This window comes from Taeniopygia guttata, chromosome 2 (genome assembly GCF_048771995.1).
Source record: "Taeniopygia guttata chromosome 2, bTaeGut7.mat, whole genome shotgun sequence".
Lineage (NCBI taxonomy): Eukaryota > Metazoa > Chordata > Aves > Passeriformes > Estrildidae > Taeniopygia > Taeniopygia guttata.
In genome coordinates, this window is record NC_133026.1 from 93,825,360 (window position 1) to 93,852,716 (window position 27,357).

General features: G+C 37.1%; 1 protein-coding gene across 2 annotated transcripts in view; it reads right to left on the bottom strand.

Moving 5' to 3' along the window:
* The window catches only part of ZNF407 (zinc finger protein 407), a 333,572-nt gene that overhangs the window by 93,656 nt on the left and 212,559 nt on the right, over positions 1-27,357 (bottom strand). For both annotated transcript variants that reach the window (XM_012571868.5, XM_072924461.1), the window contains one exon: positions 4,292-4,470. In XM_012571868.5, coding sequence (XP_012427322.5) covers positions 4,292-4,470 — 179 coding nt within the window. The remainder of the gene's footprint in view (positions 1-4,291; positions 4,471-27,357) is intronic.

Genomic DNA, 27,357 nt, shown 5'->3' on the forward strand with positions numbered 1-27,357 from the left:
ACCAAGAAAGAAAACTGTAATACTGATCCCGTGCAAGACCTAGCACAGGTACAGGCCCTTCTCCTGTCCCACCTGACGAAGTATTCAGATTCAGTTCAACTCAGTATTGCAATGTAGCATCAGTTACAAGAAAACACATTCAAGAATTTTGGAAATGCAATGCACACAAGAATCAAAATATTTCTTCAGTTTGCTTTGAGACTCACAATTCAGACAAGCCCACAGTAAGAAACTCTTTTTAAAAAAAATAAAATAATCTAATTTTAGAAAAATCATTACAATTATAGTCACCAACATGATATGACAATTTGCTCATCTCTTCCTTTAATTATCTCTTTGTAATGACATACATTCAGATTTGCACATGGACAAGAAGAACGTAAATAGCTTCCACTAGAACCAAATTTTTATCACTTAAACATTACCTGCAGGACTCCTGAGCTTGCTAGCAAGCCCAACTGCATTCTTAGAACAGTTATAAGATCTATCAATATCTTAAATGTGGTTTTAAAAAGAAAATAAATTCATATTGTGGATAATGGATAATATTCTCTGGATTCCTGACCTTTTTTCCAACAAAATTTCAATTTTGACACAGACCTTGAGAAAATGGGTCAGAGAATATCAAGAAATAGGCACCAAGTTCCTACAGACCAACACACAGACATTTTAAAAAATAGCTTTGATGATTCATATAAAAATTAAGGTTAAATGCATAAACCAGTATTTGAAGTGTGGCCTAGCAAGTTCAATTCACAATTTTATGTGCACTGCATATATCTTTGTTGGCTTGTGTGCATTAAAGGCTGGTTGCTCAAATGTAATAAATTTTGAAAGCTAAAGACAAAAGTATAATCCAGACTGCTACTGTTTTAAAATATCTAAGATTTAAGAATATAGTTGTATTGTTAAATAACTCCCTCTATGACAGAGGGAACCTATAGCAAAAAGAAAGAAAATCTGAAGACCTAGTTTGCTGGCATTTCTATGCATCAATTTAGAACAGAAATGCTATCACCTTGCAATTACATTATCATCCTCACAAATGTAAAAGCCAACTCCTTTTGCCTTCCATCTTCCACATCCTCTCTCTTTAGAAATGCAGCTTCCTCAAGCTCCTTACTACCAGTGACACTATAAAGCAGGATAATAGCTGCCAAAGAAAGCTAACTAGAAACTAATATTAGGGAATTATATTATTATAGCAGGGCATCTCACCCCCACCAGAGCTTATTTGTTTGTTAACCAGCCAGTTAACTCAAACAGGACAAGCTGTCTTAAAGTGAGTCATTTTGGCACCATGGGGTTAACATCTCCCAACTGCCTATAAATGTCTTTACTAACAGCAGTGAGAACTGGAAAGATAAGCTGGACTTTTGACAGACAGATATCCACTTTAAAACTGTAAGCGCCACACCAAACTTCCACAAAGCAGAAACTTTCTTTACATTTCCCTAGAAATGTGTGAAGTTTCTCCCATCAGTAGAGATGCCTGCTTTGTCGTTAATTCCCAGGGATTAAGTGAAGGAATGTGCACATTACCATGATTTCAGTGATAAGTTAGATTTGACTCCTAATCAATACTATTTCTTTTCCTAGCTCTAATATAGGTACCTTGATATTGTGCATTTTTATGTTATGCTGTAATCTACTAGTAATTCTTTTTAGTTTTATACTGTGTAGTAAGTGATTCTGATTAAGATCTTTCATCTGCTATCTCTTGTCTGTTTAATAAATAATTAATTTTATAAACAGATCTGACTTGCTGTCATTGAACTTGCAGGTCAGGGTGATTGCTTGAACTTAAACCGTGGCCAAGATCTGAGGCTAAGGTTTGTCTGAAGCTTCCACTCTTCCCTTTATAACGATTATAAAGAACATTAAATTTAAATTAGAAATTCAACTGTCAATCTTAATTTCACAGACAAGAAACAGACTTGATTTTTACTCCAAGTCACATCCTAAAGGTGCCCCACAACTCCTCTCTTGATGAGTTGTGGTAAAGGAATTTCTGCCTGTCCTGCAAAGTGGCTGGAGTTGGTGTCTGTCTCTTTGCCAGTGAAGATACTTATTCTATCATCTGCTCAAAGAAGCAAAAGGCCAGCTTTCCTGTTACAAAGCAATATTAGAACATAAAAGACAGACAAATATGTTTAAGTTAAAAAAAAAAAAATCAATCTTGTATGACACTTTCATACTCCTATCATCCTAAGGGGTTCTTTGTCATGTTGTAGATTCTCTGTGGGTGCAGCCAATGACCAATAAGTCATCAGTAACTGTGAACCAGACAGAGAACAAATCTTATTTTTATAAGGGATGTTAGCCAGGGCACAGGAGTTGTCCTTCATTCCTCTAAAAACCCTCTCTAAAACCTTTAACTCTCAGATGTCCAGCAGTCAGAAATTGATTGAAAAGAAGAAAATAAACTTCCCTTAATTTAACTGTGGTATGAATACACAATTATCACCCAGGTTTCTCTTTAATAGTGTTTCTTTTTGAAAGGAAACTACAGTTTCATCCTTTCTGCAATGGAATTATGCAAACAGTGTTTCAAGACTTTTGTTGCATGCTAGTCCTAGGTGAGCCTCATGATAATTAGGTGACAATCTGTTTTTGCTAGTCCTAATATATCTTGCACCCTGTTTAGTGCAAGAGGATTTCTACAGTGTAAGAGTGAATGTATAGAAAATAAATATCATTAGAATACAGCACACTGATGACTGTTTTCCTGTGTTACCAAGACAAGCAAGCTGAAGAGTTTTAACCACAGCATGATGCAATGAACAATTGATTTATTCAGATATAGTCTTGAACTAATAATGGGAAAATGTACATAAAATGTTTGTAATTTTGGAATGTTACTGGTTCTATCACTGTTACAGGTCTCTGTTATATCTATCTGCCTACTGAGAGCATTAGATTTTTTCATATTAAGTGGGATTATTGTAGTAAAAATCCAATAGTGTCTGGATTTAAGCTCTGAGTTGAATATTCATTTGCTTTAGTGAGAACTATGGTAAAATGTGATCAGTTTTCTGACCTATTTTGAAATTGGTATTCTGCCAACTGGCATTTTGTTTGCACATCCAGATATTATCCACCATATGCTGACATGACATGATGATTGGTTCCAAAATGAAGTGGAATACTTGGCAAATAGAAATATATGGTACAAATAATACACTGCCTCTAGTCAGGAAAGCAAGCAGTCATTTTGAGAAGACTGAGAGGTTTAAAAATAACTACAGTGTACATACAGCACAAAGCTGCATGAAAACTCTCCAGGTTTTGATTTTTACAGATATAAGGTATCAAAAATATGATATTAATTCCTTACACAAGATTCAAATCTGACACAGGAGTACTAATAGTAGTAATTCAATGGAAGATTAATTTGCATCTCAGGGAGACTTTGGCCCACATAGCTTCTTCCTCCTCTGGATTCCCTAACTCTTTCTTATCACCATCTGTTCTTTTTTCCCACTGCTCTGACTTGTCTTTCCACACTGTGATGTCTAAGTTATCTGCCTCTCCTGCATTAAGATCACATTTCATTCAAGCTCCACACTGATTTTGTTTTATTTCTCCTAACTTCATACCATTGAACTCTTTATTTTTCTCCTAATTTGATGCTTCCATTAATCTTCTGCCTTCCACTCTGAACTGCAAAATCTATTAAAAAAAACCAAAAGCAAATAAAAACCAAAAAAAGCTTGTTCCTAAACAGAAAACACCCCTTCTTGTTTCTTTTAATTCCTGGTTCCAAAGCAATGTTTTTCTTTTGCATTCCTCCAGTGAGTTCCATGTGTGTGCTGTCTAACACAAAGCCTGAAAAGATACATCTAAGTTGTTGGTTGAGTTCTGCTATTCTGTCTTTTAATGAGGTACAGTCTAAATTTTTGTAATGAAATCTAAGCATTTTTAAAGCAGTACATTAATTTGCCACTGTATTTCCTATGGAATTTTGTTTTTCTGTTCTTGGGAGACTAGCATAGGCAGAGGGACTTAATAAAAATGTTAAAAAATATTTCTCCCTAAAAATTCAGTTAGATTTCAAAATAAGGCATGCATGTCTGATGCTTATTGAACTGCAAGATTTGTTTGTGTAACATGAATAGATTTCAGCGCTGAATGCATTATCTTTAACCCTGTAAAACTTGAAGAGGATTAAGCCCTTTTTAAAACCATGTTCTTCTTCACAATAAATAATAACTTCTTGTTCTGTTATTACAATTATTTAATCACGTGCATTTAGAAAAGAATTTGATAGCAAAGGGAGGAAGGACCTTACCAGCATGCAAGTATGCCAGATCAGGATTTTCTATGTCTGGGTGTAGTTCTTTCAAGTGGTTCCGAAATTCCACAGGGATATTTGTTCCATAGTCACACCTAGGACAGTTATACATTTTTACTCCTTCATGCTTTCCCGTATGCAAGATGTGTTTACGGATATTTTCTGCACAGTTAGACCTAAACAGCAATGAAAAAAAAGAAAAAATATATATATTTATTTTCTACCAGCGGTTGAAATAAACAGAAAATCAGTTAACAGAAAATCAGTAGTCATTACTCATTTTTCATTATCTGTAGATTTTTGCATCCTCTTATTTTTTGCATAAATATTGTCCTTTGCATGAAGACTCCCAAAGCTGTTTCAGGCTAACTGAACATTACATCTGAATTAGACTGATTGGTTTGTTACATTTACAGAATTTCTATTTTGCTTATGGCAGTCAGTGGTGGACAGAAATTAAGCAAAAGTCTTTACTTAGCAAAACTGAAATACACAAATGCCTTTAATATTCCCAGTGAAGCCCACATGAACCTTTCCTACAAAGTTCCTAAATTCAGCAGGAGTTACTGTGAATGATTTTTGCAAATATGTTCCACCAACTTTCATCTCGCTGTGTGAACTGTTCCTAGGAAAGAGAATTGAGTTGCTCAAGTTTACATATTTTTGAAAATACAGACAGATTCTGGTTTACATCTTAAATGCAGCTTTTGTGAAAGTAGTGGAGTGTTCAAGCATAAAAGTCAGATTACATATACAATTAGTTTAACACATTTCAAAGCAATATTTATAATCATATTTCTGAAAAAAATAAAGTATTTCATATTTCCCTTATTCACAGAGAGATCCATATGGTAGTAATTTTTAACTTCTAGTCTTTAAAATTTTCCAGTCTCATTACAAAATTATTTTGCATTAGAATTTCCTACTTATTCAAACTTAGTGATTAATCCTACATAAAATACACTTCTGCTCCATTTATTGCAATCAGAAATAAATCAGTAAGTATCTTTATTTTTGACTCAAAAGAACAGAACTGTCCATGCATACCATTGCTATGGTGTTTTGTTTATTGTTTGGACTTTCTTACTAGCATATGCTATTATTATTGCCAAAGTAAGAACAGTAATTCAGCCTAACTGAAAAAAAGTACAGACACTCCTGTAAACTACATAAATGCATAATACTTCACAAATACTCAAGTAAGACAACTGTAGCATTTTGGGCAACTGGTTATATACCCATCACTGATAGAAATTCCACAGTAACAGGCACCTAAAAAAAGGACCTCCAAAATAAACTGGAAGTAGCAGCTTGAAGTTCTGCTGGAATGCTTGTCTCTCCCTCGGAAATGGTCATAGCAAAGTTGGTATCTGCCTTACAGTGCTGCCAAAGCTCACCCTCTGTCATGTCCATCTGCTATACACTGGTATAATGATCAGATGCCTGAGAATGTCAGAGAAGACACTTATCACTGAAAAATACAGAAAATATTGGTCCTCAGCATCTTTCAGGATTCAGCCCTAAAAATGTTACAGTGCTCATAAATGTTGTTAATATGAAATATGTATTTTACAAAAAATGAAAAAAAAAGGTAGTGTATACTGCAATGAAAGCTGGAGACAACCTGGTAACCTTCTATCATGGGTTATACTTTAAAGGGCAGAAGATTAAAGCAGAGCATATGAATCTGAAATAAAATATCTATGTTCTTTTAGCTCAGCTCTCATACTATGCTAAGGAAATGTACAAAACTTTTACTTTGAAATATTTCTGTGAAATATATAAAGGATCTGTGGAGACACATGTAAGAGTTGTGAAGAAAACCCAGACTGTTCAAGCCATAAAAGGCCAGTTCTATCTCCTTTGATTTGGAAATTGCTCCAGCCACTTTAAACAGAGCAATCCTGAAGCCTCATTTATCCAGTCATCAGAAAAAAATCTGTCACTAAACACACCAACATACAGATATAAAAAATTTAAAACCATATTTTTCCATGTGACAAGGCCAGGAAGGCTTAATCAGAAATGAGAAATGTGAGATCACAAGGCATTACAAATGGCCCCTCATATTAGGCTGCAAAGCAGCAATTGCCATCGTAAGGTAAACCATGATGGTAACAACTGGCAAATCCAAGCACCTCTGAAGCCAAGTGGTACCTTTAAATATGATAGGACAAAAGTGTACTGCATATAAAATGTTTTTTAATTATGCAGTGTGCTTTGAATGTGTGTTTTATTAGGAGTCTTCCATGTATTGTATAACCATGTTATCATATATTTGACACAAAAAAACCCCACCAACACAGAGTGTGTGTAGTTACATCTCTTCATATCATATGAGCAAACAGAGAAGTCTGTGATTTTAAACAGCATTGTATTTTTATTAAAGCTATCTCATGACAAGAATATAACTAAAACATTGTAATGTTGCAATAGTGATGATAGTTAAGCTTTTGACAGGCCTTGTATTATAAGATTCTAATTGTATTATAAGATTGTATTATAAGATTATAATGTTTATAAACCTTGAAATACAGATTTCCTTTGTTCTGAAATTTGGAAAACAGAGCCCAGCATAACGAAAATTGTTTGAGGAAAGTCCTTCTGGTTTTTGAGTTCCAGTCTCAATTACAACCACAAACAAATAAATGCAGGTTTTAGGAGACTAGCCTGTTTTTCAGTAAAACTTTTTTCAGAAGGTAGAGGTTTCTAAGTTAAATTACTATTACCATCGCTTCATGTAAGCATGTTTTCATCCTTATGATTCATTTTTAAAATCAAATCTATATATTTCTGTCAATTTGTCCATGCTCTTAAGTAGCAGGAAGAGAACTCTTGAGAGGGACTAAATCAGTCTAAAGCTACAGTCAATGAGTTTACATTTAATTCTGATGTAGAGAAACATAATAAAAATTTTCTTTTTATTTCATGTCTTGCAGTAAGTCTTCTTATTAGATGTGAAGAAAAGTTTGAGGCCTGATGCAAACCCCACAAAAACCCTATTAAAGGGAAGAGGGAGGCCTGTATGGATTTTTCAGTGTCTTGTCAGTGCTATACAGAGCAAAAGAGGAAATGGAACATTTTGCTAAGGTACGTTGCAGATGAACGGGAAATCCCATGAAACAAACCTGTATGACCTCCTCCATGAAAGACTGATATATTTTCACTACTTTCCATATCCAGGAGAGCTCCCACATTTCTGTAAAGGACAACGCTGTGAAATAAGGGAGACAGATGCTAAGATTCTCCTGAGAAATGTAGCTACTGCTTAAGAGGAACAGAAAACCTCTTCTGGAAAAGACAAAAAAGGGTATTTGTCTCTAATGTTCATCACACAACGATGCATTCTCATTGCTGTTCTAGTTGCACATTCCATGTTGCCATTACATGTTCATTCCTACCAACCAGGTACCTTTTTCTGCTCTCAAGATGTTAAAGGTTGCTGCTTATTCAAGGATCATAAACTGGAATTGTAAATTGTAAACTTGTCAACTGTAAAATGGAACTTTAGTCACAGAATCACAGTATGCCTAAAGTTCAAAAGGATTGAACTTTGATGATTGGATCATCTCAAGATTGTCTGGTCCATCCCTGCTGCTCAGGAAGAACAACTCATGGCCAGTTGCCCAGGATCATTTTTAGGCATCTTCTGAAGATCTCCAAAGAGACCTCCGACCCTCCCTGGGCTGCCTGTGCCAGTGCTCAGTCACTCTAACAATGCAATTGTGTTTCCTGATGTTCAGAGGAAACCTCCTATCTTCCTATTTGAACCAACTGCCTCTTGTTCTCTCTCTGGACAACACTGAGACAGAACTTCTCAGCTCTTCTTTAGAGCTTCCCTTCAGATATGTGTCCATACTGATGATATTCCCCCAAGTCTTTTCTCCATGCTGACCCATACCAGTCCTCTGTCTCTCCTTATTTGGGATGCTCCAATTACAACTACAAACAATATATTCAAGTTTTCAGTGGTCATTGAGCATGCACAGGCATCATCCTGTGATAAGGAAGCCTGATGCCCCATTCCACAGTGCCTTTGCCTCTAAGCATTGATCCACTTTAATGGGTGAGTGAAACAAAGTGAAAGGTTAGGAGTTGTATAAAACAGCCAGACATTTTCTCAACATGACAATCTGTTGCTTCTGTTTACTTTGCCTTCCTTCTCCTATCCTTATATATATATATATGCTTTGTTCTTTTACCAAAAAAAACCCCAACCAAACAACAAACTACCATGGCATTGTGTTAAGGGTAAGAAACAGAGTGCCTGGTTTCTACAGAAGGCTGGGAACATCATGCCTCTGGTGGATGGGACAGAAGTCTCATAACTGCCTTCCTCCTTAACCCAAAAAGTATAGTTGTTCCTTTAGCCCCTAAAAGGCAGTGTAAGTGCCCCTATGAAGACATTTTCTCAGTTGTATTGGCAAGCTGTAACGTACAAAAGACTGAATTCCTCAGCAAAACTAGGCCTACCCCACTGTAAACTTTGCAGGTAGCAGAGATAAGAGTTCAAAGGCAGCAGCAGGGAAACATGGGTGGAACAATGAGTCTTGGAGCAAATCTGTGCTGGGGGAAAAATAGTCAGCCTGAAGGTCCCCTCAGTAAGTGCTGTCTTCATTCACTATTTCCCCATTGTCTCTTCCCTCTTTTCAGTCTTGCAGAGCTCAGCCAGCCAGTCTCACCAGTAGAAGCAGCAGTACAAGCTGTGTAGGGGCAGGGGTGTGGGCATCCCTTCTCCGTCAGAGGGACTCATCCCCGGCCTCGTGGCTGGATTCAGCAGGCTGTGCTCTGCACGCCCCTCAGCCAGCAGCCCTGGTTCAAGCAGCCTCTGTAAACAGCCAAGTTCAGCTCTTAACTGCAGACCTGTGGCTGCTCAGTACCAAGCTATTTGCTGCCCTTGTCTTTTACGTGGTGTTTTGGATAAAAATCACGAAATAAGAGGAATTCACACAATTCCTAAATTTGCCCATAGAGAATAGGAATGTTTCCATATTTTTAAGGGTTTTCTACATGACAATACATTAGCATTGTATTAAACAGGTAAATGAAATATTGCAGGAAGTAATCAAATTTTTTTTCCTATTTACTAATAAGAAACTGAAATTAGAACACTCTTCCATTATGCAGTGCCTGACATTTTCAGAAAGATACTTACTGCAAGACACGGAAATAGAAGGTTTCAGAGGCGCAAATGAGGCAAAATGTTAATTATCTAGTCCACTAAGTTTTAAAAATTTTAGCACCTTGTAGGACTTTTATTTGCACAAAATAAACCTTTTTCAAAAGGTCTTCTCCCGCACATTAGGTCTAAAAATCTTTTCTGCAGAGAAATACATGCAACGTAAAGGACTTATGGCAGCTCCATTGACATCACTATTTACAACATAAAAACAAACACAGTGATACAACCAACTGATTGAAAATATTTCTATTTTTCCCTGTTTGTCAGTATGAATCAAGTTCACTCTCATATGGACAGCATTCTGAAGATCTTCTGCACCCTTTATACCCTGCTATGCAACCTGCAAGTACAGAGAAATTGCAGCATTTTGATTGAAAAATAGCAGCCTCCAGATACTTTCTTCCAGAAATAAAAGCAATTATGATGGAAGCAAACTTCTCAATGAAGCAATATGCACTATTGTAGATTCTTAACCTCAGTTATTCATCAAACATTTGGAGGCATTTCCTTCACAGAAAATGCTATCAAACTTGGAAAATTCTTTAAATCAAAATTGCAATAATGTAATTACACTAGAAAAGGAGAGCCATAGATTTTTAGAAACGCAAAGTCATATTTAGCTTGACCTAATTGATAGCATAGTTCATTAACATTTGCCCAGTGATTCTTTTCTCAAGCTATAACCCTTTTGATACTAAAACATGGTTTCTGATCAAGAGCAATAGGGAGTCCTTTGAAATTACAGACAATTACTCTTCAGTTGATCACTCTCCCTTTTACAAACTGTCTTATTTCTTATCCTCCTGCATCCAGCTATATCCAACACACCTTGCTTGGCTGTGGAATCTCCTGATACCTGGACCTCCAATGGAAGAGCTACAGAGTTCCTTTCAACTCACTCGTAGGAATCATTGGATTCTCCCTACATTCTTTCCGGTTGCTTTAAGCTTTGACTACATTCACATTTCACACCAGTGCTGCATACATGGATGCTGTGACTTTCCCCATGCTCAGCATTCTCCATCTGTAGCCAGTTCTGGGAAATCCTGGATACTTCTTGCAGCACCAAGAACTCTGGCACACTCAGTTAAATGCAGTGACCTTTCAGGTTGTTTTCAGCATTACTGCTTTCCAAAATACAACCCTTTTGGCCTGCCTTTGTTTCTTGCTGCCATTAAACTGTATGAAAACTACCATTCAGTAGGGCGGTGGTAAACAACCTAATGGGTAGTATTTTCTTCACAAGAAAGAAACAAATACCTCAATCAGTGGTAATTACATTATACAAACAGGCTTATTCAATCAAAACTTCCACAATTAAAGTCACTCTGTCCAACTTCTACTTAGCAAAAACCCAAACAAGCAAACTAACCAACCAAAAATCCTTTCCTGTATATTCAAGATTTAGCTACATTTCTGTTTTTAAAATAAAATAAACTGATTGCCAGTGAGTTCAAACTAGCTACATGATAATACACAATCTGCACATGCCACTGGAAATTCAGACTGCAAGTTTAAAAGCTAAAGCTTACCTCTTCAGTGCTGCAAGTCAATGCAGTATTGCACAAGAAATAATTAAAAAAACAGTAAAATATCATAGTCAAAGTGTGGTAATGTGTTGAAACTAACATTATAAAACTGCAATAATTATTAGATATTAACACACACACATAATATATATTTACGTGTACATGTACAAGAAATGTAATACATTTTCTCATCCTTCTCACTACTAACATGCACCTGGGTTTCTTTTTCCTTTCTCTTTGCCTTTAAAAGCAAAAGTTCTACCTTTTATTTAGGTTTTAAATGAGTGGGGAAACAATCACATGGATACAAATGCCAATGCTCTGCAGGCAACTTCAATTCTCAAGTGACTTACGACACTATTGCTGGAATTAGCAGCACACAGCTCCTTCTGTGGGAACTCAGGAGGGCAACCCCAATGTACCAGAGCCAGCTCAGCTCTGCCTGTGTCACTGCTGCCTAACACCTCCCTGTGCTGTTCCCAAAGACCTCTGCTGGAGAGAGGCAATGAGCTGCTGGGGACAAGCAACACCTTTGCCACTATAGCTGCTTCTGCAGAGAGTATTTGCTCACAGCTTTTCAACTCTACCCAGAAAAGGTGAGTGAAATACACACCCACAGTTCTGTAAAAACACATGCCCAACAACCTGGTGACCACATGTATTGCCATGTTTTCATGTACCGCCATGTATTGCACGTATTGCCACTCAGAAAATACGAAGTAGCCCATAAAAGAGAGTACACTACATTTACATGCTTTAATGAGATTTTATAATACTGTCAGTTTCACAAAGAAAATAATAAAAATGTGTTTGGGATTTATTCTGATAGTATTATACCAACACCCAGGGATAATAATCGTAATGTTTTCTGCTTTTCTACATTTTTAGCTTTGCATTTTTTTCTGTAATGATCTATTTGTTATGACATACAGTATGTGTGACAGATGTCCAATGCTGGCTGCTAAAAAGTAGCAGAGCCCTGTAGGGAAGCAGCAGAAACTTGTGCGTCAGCACAGAAAATGATGGAAGATTGATAATTACTGCTTGTGTCTGAGCTCCATTCAGCAGACTAGCATGTCCAAATTGTAATTTGGCCACAGATCCACCATTCTATTTACAATGTATTGGAATGAAAATTCCCAGTTCCAAGTAATTGATCATTACGATAGCCAAAGTAAGTGCTTTTAAAGGCAAATTCAGGGTAATTGGAAATTCTGAAGGGAAATAAGAAGAGATGTACTCTAGTCTTGTTTACCTCTGAGGAATCTGTAAAGCCATTTACAACCCTGCACAGTGAACAAAAACTGAAGCATAGACCCAGTGCTGGCATCTAGACCTAGTCGTGAATTTTCAGAGTATTTTTGAAAAAACACAGCAAACAGACTCCACAATTTAAAGAAAACATGATTTTTTTTCAGAAGAAAGCCTATCTGTGATTCCAAGGAACTACAGCATCCTGCCTTAAATTCTTCCATTAATTCTGCTTTCTACAAGAAAAGAGAAAAAGCAATAAATAAGAGTCTTTCAAACAGAAACCTGCAAATTATGTCCAAACTGCTAGACTTGGAAGGAATGGGTGGAAAAGGTACAGAAAGTCATGGAAATGTGCCTCAGCTCTGCACCTGTGCTGTGGTCCTCACTGTCCCCATAGGTGCTGTGCAGAGCTGGGCTGCTCAGCTTATGAGTCTGCCCCAGCAGCTCTTCCAAGAGAGGTTCAGTGTCTCCTTTTACTGACTAGAGAAGAAAAAAAAAGCTAAACAAACAAAGGGGGAAAAAAGAACCAAACCAAAACCAAAACAGCAACCAATTTTTCACAGGACTGATCTGCTTCTGAAAACTCTCTGTAATGTTTTCTAGTACTCCTGGCTGCCGGTTTGCTGCAGGCAAAGTGGTCTCTGTGATGGCCCAGCTCAAGGGCCTGTGTGCCTGCAGCATGAAGGATGCAGGGGTCTGCTGTGCACAGTGCACTGCTGCACTGTGTCAGCCAAGGTTTAAGTGGCAGAAATAGCAGGTGGAGTTCATCTATTTCACAGTAACTGAGAATAATCACTCCATTGTTCCTGGGCTTCCTCCCTCCCCCTTTCCTTTCTTCTTAGAGCAGATGGCATAAAAGAGAAGTTGGTCTGAGAAACAGCATCTCTGCAGTGGTGTGAGGATGGAGACTGGGTTTTAGGTATCACAGGCCCTGATTTAACAAGGTACTTACGCATTTTTGTGGCTTAAGTACAAGCAGCCCCTGTTGACTTCAAAAGAATGACTCACAAGGTTAAATTTATGTACATGATCAAATACATTGCTGAAATGAGGCCATGGACAACATCCATTTTTTAAAAAAGCTGTGATGAATTTAATTGAAGACACGCATTTCCTTTCAGCATCAATTTTTTCCCTATATTTTTCCATATATTTTTTCCCTATTGTACTTCTTTTAATGACCACATAAAGTAACTGAACAATTCTGTGGAGTCTGTTTGTATATCCTCAGGAACACATGAAGTATTTTCACAGATATAGAAGTGCAGATGGAGCCTAGGAAAGGGTGTGGAATCTAGCGGCTGCACAAGATGAAACTGGACTCCTAATGTTGCTGGAGTCAGAAATGATAGCAACAGACCCTAAAGGCTGCCTGTCAATCTCAGATGCAGATGGTACTTCGTCCAACTGGCCTTCGTGTCAGTTCCTTCAGCCATTTTAGTGACAACACGGTTCCCTAGAGGACAGATCCTGTTGCTTTGCAGCCTGGATTCATACCCAGGGCACTGTGGTCTGTACGATCTCTGCTCAAAGTAGGTTTTTTTAATGCTAATACAGTGCCTCTTCTTGCCCTATCCCAGCCCCAACCCCCCCCTGCAAAAAGAGATGGTCATTTTCTTCCTCATTTCAAATGTTCCAATTTATCAAAGGAATCAGCAATAATTGTCTGAAAGATTCACTTTTGTTATGCATGCCAAAACTATATATAAAATCCCTGCTAATAAAATTTGCAGACAACACTGTAATTGGCAGCATGATTAATAACGATGACATTGCCATCATACAGAGCAGTCGCAGAAGCCAGGCATGTTCAATCATAACATGTACACACACAATTACATGTTAGCTTTCCCACCTTTGCACAATGCATGCAAGTAACTTAGACAATGCTGTGAAAAGCTGTGAAACTGGAAATTATTTAGGTATTAGAAGATTATTTAGGAACCATCAGTTTAATGTGAACTTCTGGTGTTATGCTATAAGCAGAAAGGTCCCATGCTGTATTTAGCTGTATAAGAAAGGAAGTATCAAGCAAATGTAAGGATGCAATGTTCTCTTGTGACACCGGAGAAACTAATTCTAGAATATCTACTTCCTGCATTACTGCCTACATTTAAAAAAGGGAACAACAGCCACAAAGTGATTATAAATAGAAATAGAAGTTAAGTGGGGTAAAAATACCTCTAAAACACTTAATAAACCCCCTTCTGTTTTGCTTATTACATTTGAGCTTGGCCCATGAGTAACTTAACATGGAATAAAGGTGTGATTAAGGGACAACCTAACCTGAAGAAAACCATGAAACCAAGAGCTATGACTACAAGTTACAGTCAAATTCAACTGAGAAATAAAGCACAATTTCTTTAGCATTTAATCTTTCACAGAAGAGAAGCTGGTTCTGCAACTTTGCCTGTTTTTGGATCAAACCTGAATATGTTTCTAGATCTAAAAATTCAGTCAGAAGTAGGAGGTTCAGTAAGGAGCAAACTGGGAGAAAAAGCATCTATGCAGTTTGTTTCCTGTAGAAGGTCAGACAGGCTGAGCTTAAGGCTTTTTCTGGGCTCAAAGTCTCCAAGAAGTACAGTTTAAGCCTGAAAAATGTCATTGTGAGGTCAGCCATTTATTGTGCTTCCATGATGTCATGGAAATTTGTTCAGTCTGCAAATTAAAATATATTCTTCCTGGCTGTCAATACTGCAAAACCATCTTAGGTTCTGAAAGTCAAATTTGGGTCTTTAGTTGGAGGTATGATTGATTATCTAATCTAAAATATGTGTTGAAAGCATATATCAGAGAAACATCATTCTCTTCAGATTATGTCCTCATAATGCCATTTTCTGCACAAATGTAAGTAAATGCAGCATTTGGCTCTGTACTTTGAGCTTACTTCACAGACATCATTCACTCCAGGAGAACTGGTTTTAACAGTAAGGAGCAAGCAAAACGTGATTTTTGTTCCTACAAGAGTACATTTGCCTATAAGGATGACCTGCAGTTCAGTAAGAAACTGCAGTTCAGTTTTCATGCAGTGGGACTTTCACTGGAGACCTACACATCAAAATTAATGTGCTGTGTACTTAACCAAAGGATACTAAAATGGAATGAAAGCACTGAACTATGTATTTGACTCACCTAGCATACCTATATGTAAAGTAAAATGTATAAGGTTGTTTCCACTGCACTTCTACTTCAGACTATTCAAAGTTGCTGTTTTGTAAAAGTATTAGATTAAAACTGGACCACCCAGAATAGACATATTTTTACTGTGATTTCAACAATACACAATTATGTCTAACAGACATAAAATGCTTTTAACTAGATGAGAAATCAGGGCAACACTAAATCTATTGATTGAGAAGAATAGCAACTGCCTGAATGGTATTACTTCAAAAAGCTGACCCAAGAAGAAAAAAATTTAGACAGCAGGGCAAAAGCCTTCTGGATACCAATTAAATTCTGTCATATTGAGGAATTTTATAGAGAATACCAAAGAAATTATCCTATGATCATGTATGCAAAGGTTCTGTCTTAAAGAAAAAGCCCACCACCATATAAAATTAACCCCATCATATTTCATGAAAATAAATTTCTTTCATTATCATAGACAATGTTATGGACTTTTCTTTCTTTCCCACAGAGGGTTAACATGAAAAGAAGGAAGAATGGTAAAATACGAAACTTTCTCTTTGGCTTCACCTTTCACACTCTGGTATCATACAACAGCAGAAACTAATGAACTTGCTCATCCTTGAAAGCCCTTTTGCATGCTTCTTCTTTCACCCTTAACTCTGATCCTCACAGGTCTTCCCTCATGTGTGTGCCAATTTTACTGGTATAATATGAGCACTTTTATTAGTTGTGTTCTGATGATTTCTACTGAGAGATACTTAAAGCTTATACAAGTCAAAAACTATTTTATCACTTCTGAAGAAAACTAATAGTGCAGAGCCACTGAATGATAAGAGAGACCACTGAATTTATTTAATAATGCATGTCCATTTCACAAAAATGGCCTGTGTAATCCTTTTAAAAATAATAACCTGTTCATTTCAGACCTTGCACAATGCTTCTCTTTGTCCCTTGTAAGTCTCTCAAATGTCTTATTTTAAAGGAATATATAGTACTCCCGGAAGACATTTTCCCATTTCTATTCTCTTCAACTCCTGTGAGCCCTTGTTCTGTGTGATAAGGCAATCTCCTTCGGGATCTGAGCTGTGTAGTTTCGCACCACGAGTGACAAGGACTCAACTTGAATAACTGCTGTGCGCAGGTTGTAATTATGTCAGCTGGAGTGTTGAACAAGGGGACTGATTAATGTGAGCCCCAGCCCAGGCACAGTCCCTATCAAAACCTTCGTGCAGGCCAGCAGTGGGGATGGGTTAGAGCAGAAAGACAAAACATGCTGTATCGTCCATGATAGATGAATTGCTCCAACAGTCTTCAGGCAGATGTTCCAGGACAGTATAATATACAATTACTCTGCCTTATCACCTTCCCAGGGACAATAAAGCTTCCTCCTTCTATAGCTCATGTGAGTGAAGGCAAAATTAGTTTTACTTTTACAACACTGACTCACTTATCATGTTGCCTTGATTGTGCTTTTACAGCTAAAGAAAACATATATTGCACTCTTAAATGAAAAACAAACAAACAAACAGAACCCACCAAAAAAACTCAGCACTCCTCATCTTTTATATAAAACCAAACTATTCCTCTGAATCTATTTTGCATCATAGTAATACAGTCCTTAAAAGGCTAATTCAGAATGTGATTCTAGAGAACATTACTAACTTTAGAACAGTTGGACCCATTCATAAGCCTAATGTTATATGTACATATGGGAAAGGACCTTAGTGGTTCAAGTCAGAATGCATAGATAATAAAAAATACACAGGTTTGGTACAAAAAATGTGAATAACATGCAGTTAGTGACTATTTTAACTAAGCACTCATCCTAAAAATACTACAGCACTCTTATAAAACAGTTATTTGAGAAGTCATTAATCCACATGCATCCTTAAAGGCCACAAGAGTTTACAACTATTATAAACAATATATGTAGTTTCCAAAAGTAAATATAAATTAAGTAAACAATAAAATTCATGAAAAAGTAAATCTATCTATCTATATTTGTTTCCTTTTTTTTATCAGATGTATACAGTTTGGGGGTTTTTGCTGCAAAGATGGAAGTAGTCTATATGTCTCAGTGCTATTTCCACAAGTTTGCAAAATAGCAACTTACTAACATGAGGTGAATAGCAAGTGAAGAATATAGCTCATAATATCCTGAAATTCTTCCTTTCTAAGCACTGGATGGGTATAGACAAAGAAACTGTGCTTTAAAGAAGAGAGTCTAAATAGTTCCACTTGCATTCCAAGATGCATTCCTTTCTTCAGCTGTATGAAAATGACATAATCTCCAAAAACAAACAAACAAACAAAAAATGCACCCAGAGACGCATTTAGTGAGACGCGTATTTGAAGGTCAGGTTTAAAATCAAAACCAGACTAAACCAGCCAATGTTGATTCAAATATCACTTAAGACTGTACACATATTTGAAAAATTCTATTTATATGCATTTAATTTTCATGAAAGGTATTGGACTACTAGCCCATAAAGGAGAGATAAGATTTTCTAAGGAGACTATGGGAATTAGGCACTGATACTGCACTTCAACTTGAAGGCAGGCTCTCAGCTGTTACATCTTCTTTGAGGTTTTAATCTTTAAACAGTATCATAGTCCTGGCAACAGTTAAGTTTCACCACAACAGTACAGGCTTTCCTGTGCTCCTCTGGTGAAATGTAATCCTACATTTATGAATCAAAAAGGAGCTCCAAGAAAGCTGGTATGTTCTCACTGAACAGCATGTTGACCTGAGAGGACAGCACAAGAGGATGATAATACACCAATTGCTGTACAGAGAAACACAAAGAAAATGCTCTTGGCCTCAGAAAAACTGTAATCTAATGATAATCAGACAATAGGCAAAAAGAGCAGTGATAGGTTTGGGACACAGGGTATCTCTAAAACAGGGTAGAAAGCTTTTTGGTTTAGGTGCACTGTTGGGCATGGCAGTACAAGATGGCAGCCTAGTCTGCCCTCCATAACCATTCAAAGTAACAATGCAACTAGTGGACATAATAAAGAACTGACGTAGGTCTCAACATTTGCATAAATTAGGTATCTACTGTTTCTAAAGAAAGATGTAGGTCACCAATAGTAAACATCAGAGTCTCTAATCTGCTTTGGAAAAGGAAGCAATGTTGCCCTTAACTTTTATTATTTGCCCTTAACATTTATTATAGAAATGATGTCACTATTCTAGGTAGTAAAACTCCCAAGTTTAGGGCTGCCCTTATTTTGAGGAAGGTTGAGTTCTGTCCTCTGTCCCAGGAAGGTATATCAGCTGGCCCAAAATATCATGCATCAACCCTTTCTTCTTGAAAATTTGCCATTAGACAGCAAGGAACTGCCAGGAGCCAAGAGCCGATCTATCCCCTGCTTTCAGAAACACTCTTCTGTTTTCAGTTAAGTTCCCTATATAATTTCCTTAGAAAATCTAAACATGCTTCTAAACACTTTGTCCTGTGCCCTTTCAGCTGAGAAAACTAAACAATACCTCAAATGAGGCTGCAGACAGCAGTTCATTATGAACTAAATGAATCCTGATTTGTCTAATATTCAGGCCTCTAACCCATACCCCAAAATAAAGGAAGCGGGGCCTGTTTGCCTAAAAAATGTACCAAAAGTCTTCAGGCAGACATAGTAATTTCCCCAGGACAAAGACTTCTGAGCATGCCTCAGTGATTTCACTCAGTTGTACAAGAACTTGCAAACTCATGTAGAGAGAGAACTGAAAAACAGAAACTCCAAAAGGAGAACATGCTTCTTGATTTAGATGCCTTTTTGCAAGATTTAGGAGATCAGGATCTTCTCTGAAAATCAAGTGAAAAGTAGAAATAACCGGGTTCTCAATCCCACAACTTACTTGCCTAGCTTAAATTTTTTTACTGCTCAGGATACAACATCTTGTGGAAGGTGCTGCCAGGTCCCTGGCTTTCCATTTCTCTCCTTCCTAAGAAACAAGTGACAGGTGAGAATTGTCACTTCACTGAGGACATGGAGGGAAGCTGAGTAACATCAGTGGAGCCAGGATTTTATCCACTGGTTTTGTTTTTGTTTTATATTATCGAGCCAGTGACAGTATACACATTCCAGCCAGTGAGAGCTGACTCCCAACTGAGCTGTGGAACAGAGATGCTTAGATGGAGAGGGGCTTAGTTATTATCCTTTCTGTTACAGTACTCCTGCCATGTTACTGGTGAACTGAAACTAAAAATGGGCACTTCAGAGCAGGAAAAGGAAATAAAGATTCTCCTGATGTTTTGTTGTAGAGTTCTAAGAGAAAAGACATCCAAACAAAAGAGGAAGCCAGGAACAGATGCAGGTGGACAAGAACTCAGCAAACCAATATTTGCCTTTTAGAATCCAGTTCTGCAATGCAGAGTACCTAGAGAGATACCATCACCCAATACTGCATTCTCAGCTCTCACCTCTTGCACCACCACCAGGAAACACAAAGCTATTCCCAAAAGCTGCACTCACTGGCCTTGTTTGCCTGACTTGATGTCCCTGCATTTATTTAAAACAGACTGGATAGTAGACATCTGCTTTGCCCTCACAAGAGCTCACATTAGGACTTTCGTCTCTGGTCTGACACAAGTGAACAAATCCAATACAAATTCCTTTATCTTTGAAACATTTCTTCTACTTGAAGGTTTTACTGCTCTTCAAAATGACTATATTTCAGCATACAAAAATCAATCAGCTAAATACCATATGACTGTGCTATAATTTATTAGTGCTGATCAAAATCTTAAAGACTAGTAATTAAAATTCAAATTAAAATGTGATGAAAGTCACATTTAGTCACGTAAATGAAGAGGCTGAATTTCAAATAGGAACAGAGCCACTGGACCCCATGAGGTGAGAATTCGTGGATGCTCAGTATCACTAATAACATGTAAAAAGAACTTACCATATCTTCAAACTTTGTTTCTTTTTCCTGAAGTAAATACTTCTATATAGATCTATGAATATGTCAGTCTGTCAGTGAATTACTTATAGAAAAAGTGCCAAAAAAAGCACTTGTGGAACAATCTCTCCACAGTGGGAAGCTTCTTTCTATTCACTAAGAAATGGCACTGGTCTGAATTGCCTGGGTATAAATCTTTTTCAAATGATCCTTTTATCTAAAGAAAAGCACAGATTTTGGGAGTCTCCTGCTTATCCTTTGAAAAATACCTTCTAAAATTTACCTTTAAAAAGGACCTATCCTGACAACTTACAACAAACAGTTAATTTGGGACTCAATACTTTGATATGTGAGTATTATACCAACTGAAGCACGATTTCCTATGCATTCATGCCCTGTTCACTAAATCTCCCAATACACCAATGCAGCAAACAGCTCCCCAACATGCTCCTTCAGGATATCCCCACCCAAGAAAAAACAGTTGTTCTGGGTGGTGAGGCTGGATTGTAAGAGAGAACAATGCATGACAGCTAAATTTTGCTTGACTGGTCCTCCATGATTTTTTTTCACTTCTCACCCACCTCTTTCAGGAAACATGAACTTAATTTATCTCAGCAACTACTACAGCGTATCAGTTTTCACTGAAACTGGCCAACAGCTTAAAAAGTTATTAAAGAAGTGGGTGAAAGATGGATGGATGGGCTGGCGCAAGTCTCACAATAAGTTAGGGACAGAAGGCTAAAAAATAATCCTTGTCAACTGATTAAAAAAACCTGTTTTTCTGAATTAAAGATACATCTTTTTTCCTGAAACAAAAACAAATTACTAATGGCTTCTTATATGCTAATACCCATATAAGAGATCTCCAAAATTTTCTAATGAAAACGGCACTTTAAAAAGAGCTTGTTAACAAAAAGATACCTGAAATACCATATTTTTTCTAATGAAACATCATCAGAACTTAAGAATTTATTTTAGTAGCTACAATACCTTCTACAACTTCAAAATGGTTCTAAGTATTGTTTGCCCTGTAGATTGCGCATGCAAAATTTCAACAGAAATGTTTTGAAGAAGCTGAGTATGAGAAGGCATTCCACATGGGATTTGTAGCAGAATAAATGATGTCCCATGCTACAGTTGTTAGAGAGAATCCATAACCATCTTGAATGGGGATTGAAGGACCATGCAGGAAAGTTGCAAACATAAAACAATACATTCTATTATTTTAATAGGTATTAGCAATATCACGATGAACCATGGGATGATGTTCAGGCAGTTTATGATATCAGTAGAAGCACTAGAAGTGTTTACAGGATTATAACACAAATAATTTTAGAGTATTATGAAATGAAGAGTTTGTGTGTTTTAAATGATAACATCACTAAAAATATAAAAAGGATAGCAATGCTGAAGAACACCAGGAGAAGTATCACTTTAAACCATAATCTAAAAATGTGGATACATCGGTTTGGACCTATATTCTAGGAACCACAGTGAGCTGGGTAGTTTGCTTAAGTGAAAGGAAAAAGAAACCTAGGAAAAAAACCTGTGTACTTACAGAAAGAGGTGGCAAAACATCAAGGAATGTCTCCACTCCAATCCCCTGGCCCATGGGGGTGTGAGAAAGAACATTGTTACATTATCTGGTTCCATTGCATTAGGTACTCAGCATATCTAACTTGCTGAGGAGATGATGAGGAGTGCTGTATCAACCTCATATTTTCTCTGAAGATACAAAGTAAGAAGTAGCTTTGACCCAACACATCCAAGAATGCAGAACAACCTTTTGTTCATATAGCTTTTCTTCCCTTAATTACTTTTCCATTACTGAAAGAGCACATTTTAAAATACATTAAAAAAAAAAAAAAAAAAAAAAAGATAACAGCAGAGCAGCACTCCATCACTTGCAATAACAAAACCGAGTGCTTTATATGCTGGTTACTCCCTAAGAAGTCTCAGTTATATCTGTGACTGTTATTGAAACCCAAATGGGCCAAGCACAAAGATCATCCCAACCAGGGACAAAATGCCTGTAATATGCAACTTAATAACTTACAAGAGGACAACAGTCTCCTCTCCAGATTGTCTTTTTCTAAGTAAAGCCTCAAGGGAAATAGGGATCCCTGATTCATGACTTATGAGAATAAAGTTGAGTACCATACAATAGAGACTGCAAAATGGTTTCAGGGATGGTGAGCTGTTGTATACCAAATGGACAGTTTTCCTTATGCCACATTTTCCAATGGAGAATGCATCACCTTCACCCAGCTGCTCAGGAAGGAGAAAAGGACACAACACAAACCTTGAGACAAGCTCTCCCCTGGCCAACATTAAGCAGCAGTTTCAAACCCACAGGTTCAGAGCAACATCTTCAGGACTCTGAGCTCCCAAATCTCGAATGTCTCTCTCTCCAAAGCAGAAAGCTGAGGTTCTCAGAGACGAGCTTCAGCCCATAGGCACTCCCCACAACATGGGAAGAGGGTGGCCAGGTGCAACAGACTTACAAACCCCAGGTGCTGATGCTGCTCCAGAGCCTCAGTACCACCATACACATCATGGTGCCTGGCAAACACCCTCCAGCCACACTGCAGAGCCTGCACTCCAGCCTGGTGCAGCACCTTCCCATCAAGCCCATGCTTCCACTCCAGGATTAGGGAACCCTGTGGTGGTGACAGAGGCTCTAGCACCTGAGTTCCCAAAGTCACCCAGCATACCTCTTCAGGAGAATTTGGGCAGAGGCTGGTACAAGGACAAGGGCAACTCCGCTGGAATGCGCAAAGAATTTTATTTAGCTTTAATAAACCAGGAATTTCTAACAATGCCAAATTTATCTGGAAAATTGCTCACTATTTCTAATGCACTAAAAGGATCTAAGTGGCAAGTTTTTCTCAAATACAAAAGCTCTTTTCTTTCCTTGCTATTCAGCAATTCTTTTCTTTATCTCATTTTCATCAGACTTTACACAGAAAAAGCCTTTCCCTTTCCTCTCCTTGCACTAGAGTACACCTCTTTCTGGGACTTCAAAACAGAATTTGCTTTCTGTGACTTCTCCAGATTTAATCTGTTTTGTATGTCACACATGAAGGAGAAAGAGGGAAAGTTGTCACAAGCACAGCATGAACACAGGAACTTGTTTTACAGGGTCGTAGCCATACAGCCTGGAGAATAAACTCCACACAACACAACAGGCTCGTGTCTACCAATTTCATCTTGAAGACCAGTAAAGGTATCAAAGTAATTTCAGATTGCTAGCTACCTGCCACATAGTTAGATGGTAGCTATCAGCCATAAAATAATAATAATAATCCTTGTAGATTCCATCACTCCCAAAGATAGCCTTGGCCCTTTTATAATGGCCGGATTGGGGATTAAGAAATGGCAAAAGAAATAAACAAATTAATTATTTTCTTCTCTAACAGGCAAGACCAAAAAAAACCCCCATATACAGTTATTTTAATATTTTTTAAAATATGTTTTACACAAAAGGCGCACATTAATTAAGCTATGATGCCAATGATTATTTTTAGATCAAACCATTCTAACAAATTGAAGTTTATTTGTTGACATAAAAGATCTTCACTGCACTTTTTTATCAGAAGCACTGTAATAGGAAATTACAGGTCTTTTTGCTACTACAAGCTATATTAAGACCGTAGCATTGCTGTTCATCTTGAGGTTAATACTAAAATTTTATTTACTATCAAAATACAACATACTTAGGATTATTTTAATTTGAAATATATGCTGGTATTTCAGATTGATAAACATGAATTAAGTATATATTCAATATAAATATACATGTATTTATGATAACATATTTATGCTCTTTAAAAAAGAGGAATAGATGAGACAGTGATGACTACATATGATAGCAAAAAAAAGAAGTGTGAGGACAGAGAGAAGATAAAATATGATAAAAGAATACATTAGTTACATTAATCTGTCTACTGCATGAAGTGGTCTTATTCATATTTCCTAGACACCAAATACTTCAAGGTTTTGGGTTAAGTGTCTTGGACACTGATTCAGAAAAAGCAGCATCACTTCAGCTGGAAATGGTCTGCCTCAGAAACAGTTAGGGACAAAGCCCAAATTGAACAGCAGTGACTGCTGAAAGAAATCAGGAGACTGACAATGTTTTTTCAGAACTTAAATCAAAGTGTGAACAAATTACAAAATGCTGGCCTACAATCAAGACAGGCTGTAACGAAGAGATGCTGAAACCAGGTATTAATTTTTTTACATTTTTATCAAAATGGCTTCAAGTCTCAGTAACATTAAATGCAGCAGTATCCTTTGAGTAATTCAGCAGAGCGTTTAGGCTTAAATAGATCTCTTAAAAGTTGTCCTTCAAAGGACTCAGCCTAAAATGAGACTAGAATAGTTTTCTCAGTGTTTGCAATTAGGCAGATCCTTAAAGTCCCAAGTTCAGTGTTAGCACGAGAATCACAGACTTTTGAGTTAAAAAGACATATTTTAATCCTTCTTAGAGTGTCAATAGGGGAAAAAAAACAATCCCTAAGAACAAACAAGTAAACAAGTAACTAAATAAAATACAAAAATTAAAAAAATAAAAAGGGAAAAAACCCCAAAACAACAAAAGAGATACCAAGGCTCATGGAATTAGTGACGAATTTCCTTAAGAAGTATTAGTCATTAAAATAAGTAGAAGTCCATACTACCCTTCTACCAAGAGGAGTGCATTTACTACACTTTTAATTACAAATACAGAATGTGGAGGACCTCACAAAATGATGACAGAATTTCATGCTGAGCCAAGGCTTCTTAACAATGGCAACTTCCCAGGGGACCACATTCACTAAGTCAACACATGCCAATGCACACGTGTGTGCTCTTACGCCTATCTTTTCCTAAGAAACAATCCTGTTTCCTCGTACACACACATTCTTCTAAGCACTCCATGCAGTGACATTGGACAGGGACAGCTTGGAGAGAGGGAGCCCAAGCTCTTTTATACACTGCCACCAGGCATTGTCCAAAACTGCAGAGACACAATTTCTCAGTCAGTGCAGTCTGCAGACACCTTGGAGCACGGGTCACCTGTGTGCTCTGCGGTTCGGAGTGTCAGGAATTACATCTGCTTAGGCTGGTTAACCTGATAGCTGATCTGCATTGGCACTACTGCAACACTGCATATTTTTATTCTGAGTTCACCACATAAACTATATGATATAACTTAGGTGAATATAAGAAGTTTTATTAAGCCACAGAAACATTACAAAAGGGAATAATGCTGACCATTGTTTTGTATGCCATGTATTTGCTGAAATAGTTAAAGCGGTTTTGCAACTACATCTAAATTCTATTTCAGATTATTTTTCTTTTAAAGACTTAAATGCTACAGCATATTTTATTCCAGATTAATAGAAATATTTCCAAATATTTTATCTGAATGTTTATTAAAAACTAAGGGGGAAATAATATTCTGAGTTTTCATCTGGGAACTGTGCCCATTCACTGACAGAATGTCTCTCTAAACTTCTATCTTCATTTGTTTATAAGTCTCCTAGCACAAGGCACTGGATATCCTCAACTCCTGCTGCTGAACACAACAGAAGCTGGAGTACTTCCCAAAGGCCCTATTTGCTCTATTACATACATGCTTTATTTTCCTAAACAATTTTGTTTTTGTACAAAGTATATGCACCATTTTTTTCGAATTCTGCCTTTATGGTGTATATATATATATATATATATATATGTATATAAAAGTGTTCTCCCATAGTGCAATCCTGGCTGCCACCTGGAATCCTCATCAACCTATATAGCTGTATTACCTAGTTATTTCCTATACAGGCATACTCAATTTCACTGGTTACAAAGAACATACTTATATTAATGTTTTAATGATAAATAAACTGTTTTCATCATTTTATGTAGAATTTGCCTTAACAGCCTTTCAGTTTTGCTATGAATTAGTATGTATTGTTACCTCATCTGTAAAGTAATCCCTGGTTATCCTTGATGTAACAAGGGAATAGTGTACAGCTGATGCCATCATACCTAAAAGTCATTGAATTCACCAAAACAGAGAGAAAACACTTACTTTGCACCTTCTTACGACTTAGGTGCAAATCCTGGAGTGTATTATAAACTGGTCTTTACAACCTATGAACAGATACTATAAATCAGGCAGAAATAGGAACTCCCTAGGGATGCTGTCCAAAAAAAGAAAAGTGGCCCCTGTGGAGTAACTCCTCCTAAGTCATACTGCCACTGCTGCTGAAAATATACAATGAATCCGTCTGCAATTGGAATTTCAGATGCCATAATCCCTTACAGAATGTTGTCTAATTATTTTATTATGCATAATAAATGTAAAATATTTATTTTAGCTTACATAATTATATTAAAAATGTATGCTATTTATTCTCAGTCTTGTAAGACATCCTTCACAAGTCATATACTTTATAGAAAGGAATGCATGCTGTTTTGCTGGCCTGGCTATTTGTTTTGTACAACTTCTACACCTTCTTATCTATGACTAAGGAACATTCCTGCATATTGCCTCCCATTCTCTCACCACCATGAGTACTCTGTGCAGAATGAACCATACAGTGGAATCCTAGAGAACTGAAAATTATTTTCTTTAATCACAGCAGAGGGATGGCCTGAAGCACATTAACATAATATCAGTCCCACACTCTTGTGGTCAAAGTAGTAGCAATACTCTTTCTGCATCATGAAACTATGCCAGTGCTTCTCCCAAGCACTATAATCCAACAAATTTGATCATGTGAGAAAAGCAGGAGTCTGCCTTTTGCATGCTGCCCTCCATGTAACTCAGATCCATTTCACTGAAACATCACCCTCACACAAACCATGAACATAAATTGCCTGCGAAGTTGTAGTAGTTATACAGATCAGAACAAATGGGGGTTAAATTTAAAACCTTACATATGAATAAATGAGATTTCCCTTTCTTAGACACATGCAAAAAACCAGTTTAGTTCTGAAAATACTGCATATCTGCATCTTCCATTAACAACATCAGACTTAGGAGAATTTTTCACTTCTGAAATCAGGTTAAATTCAAGGA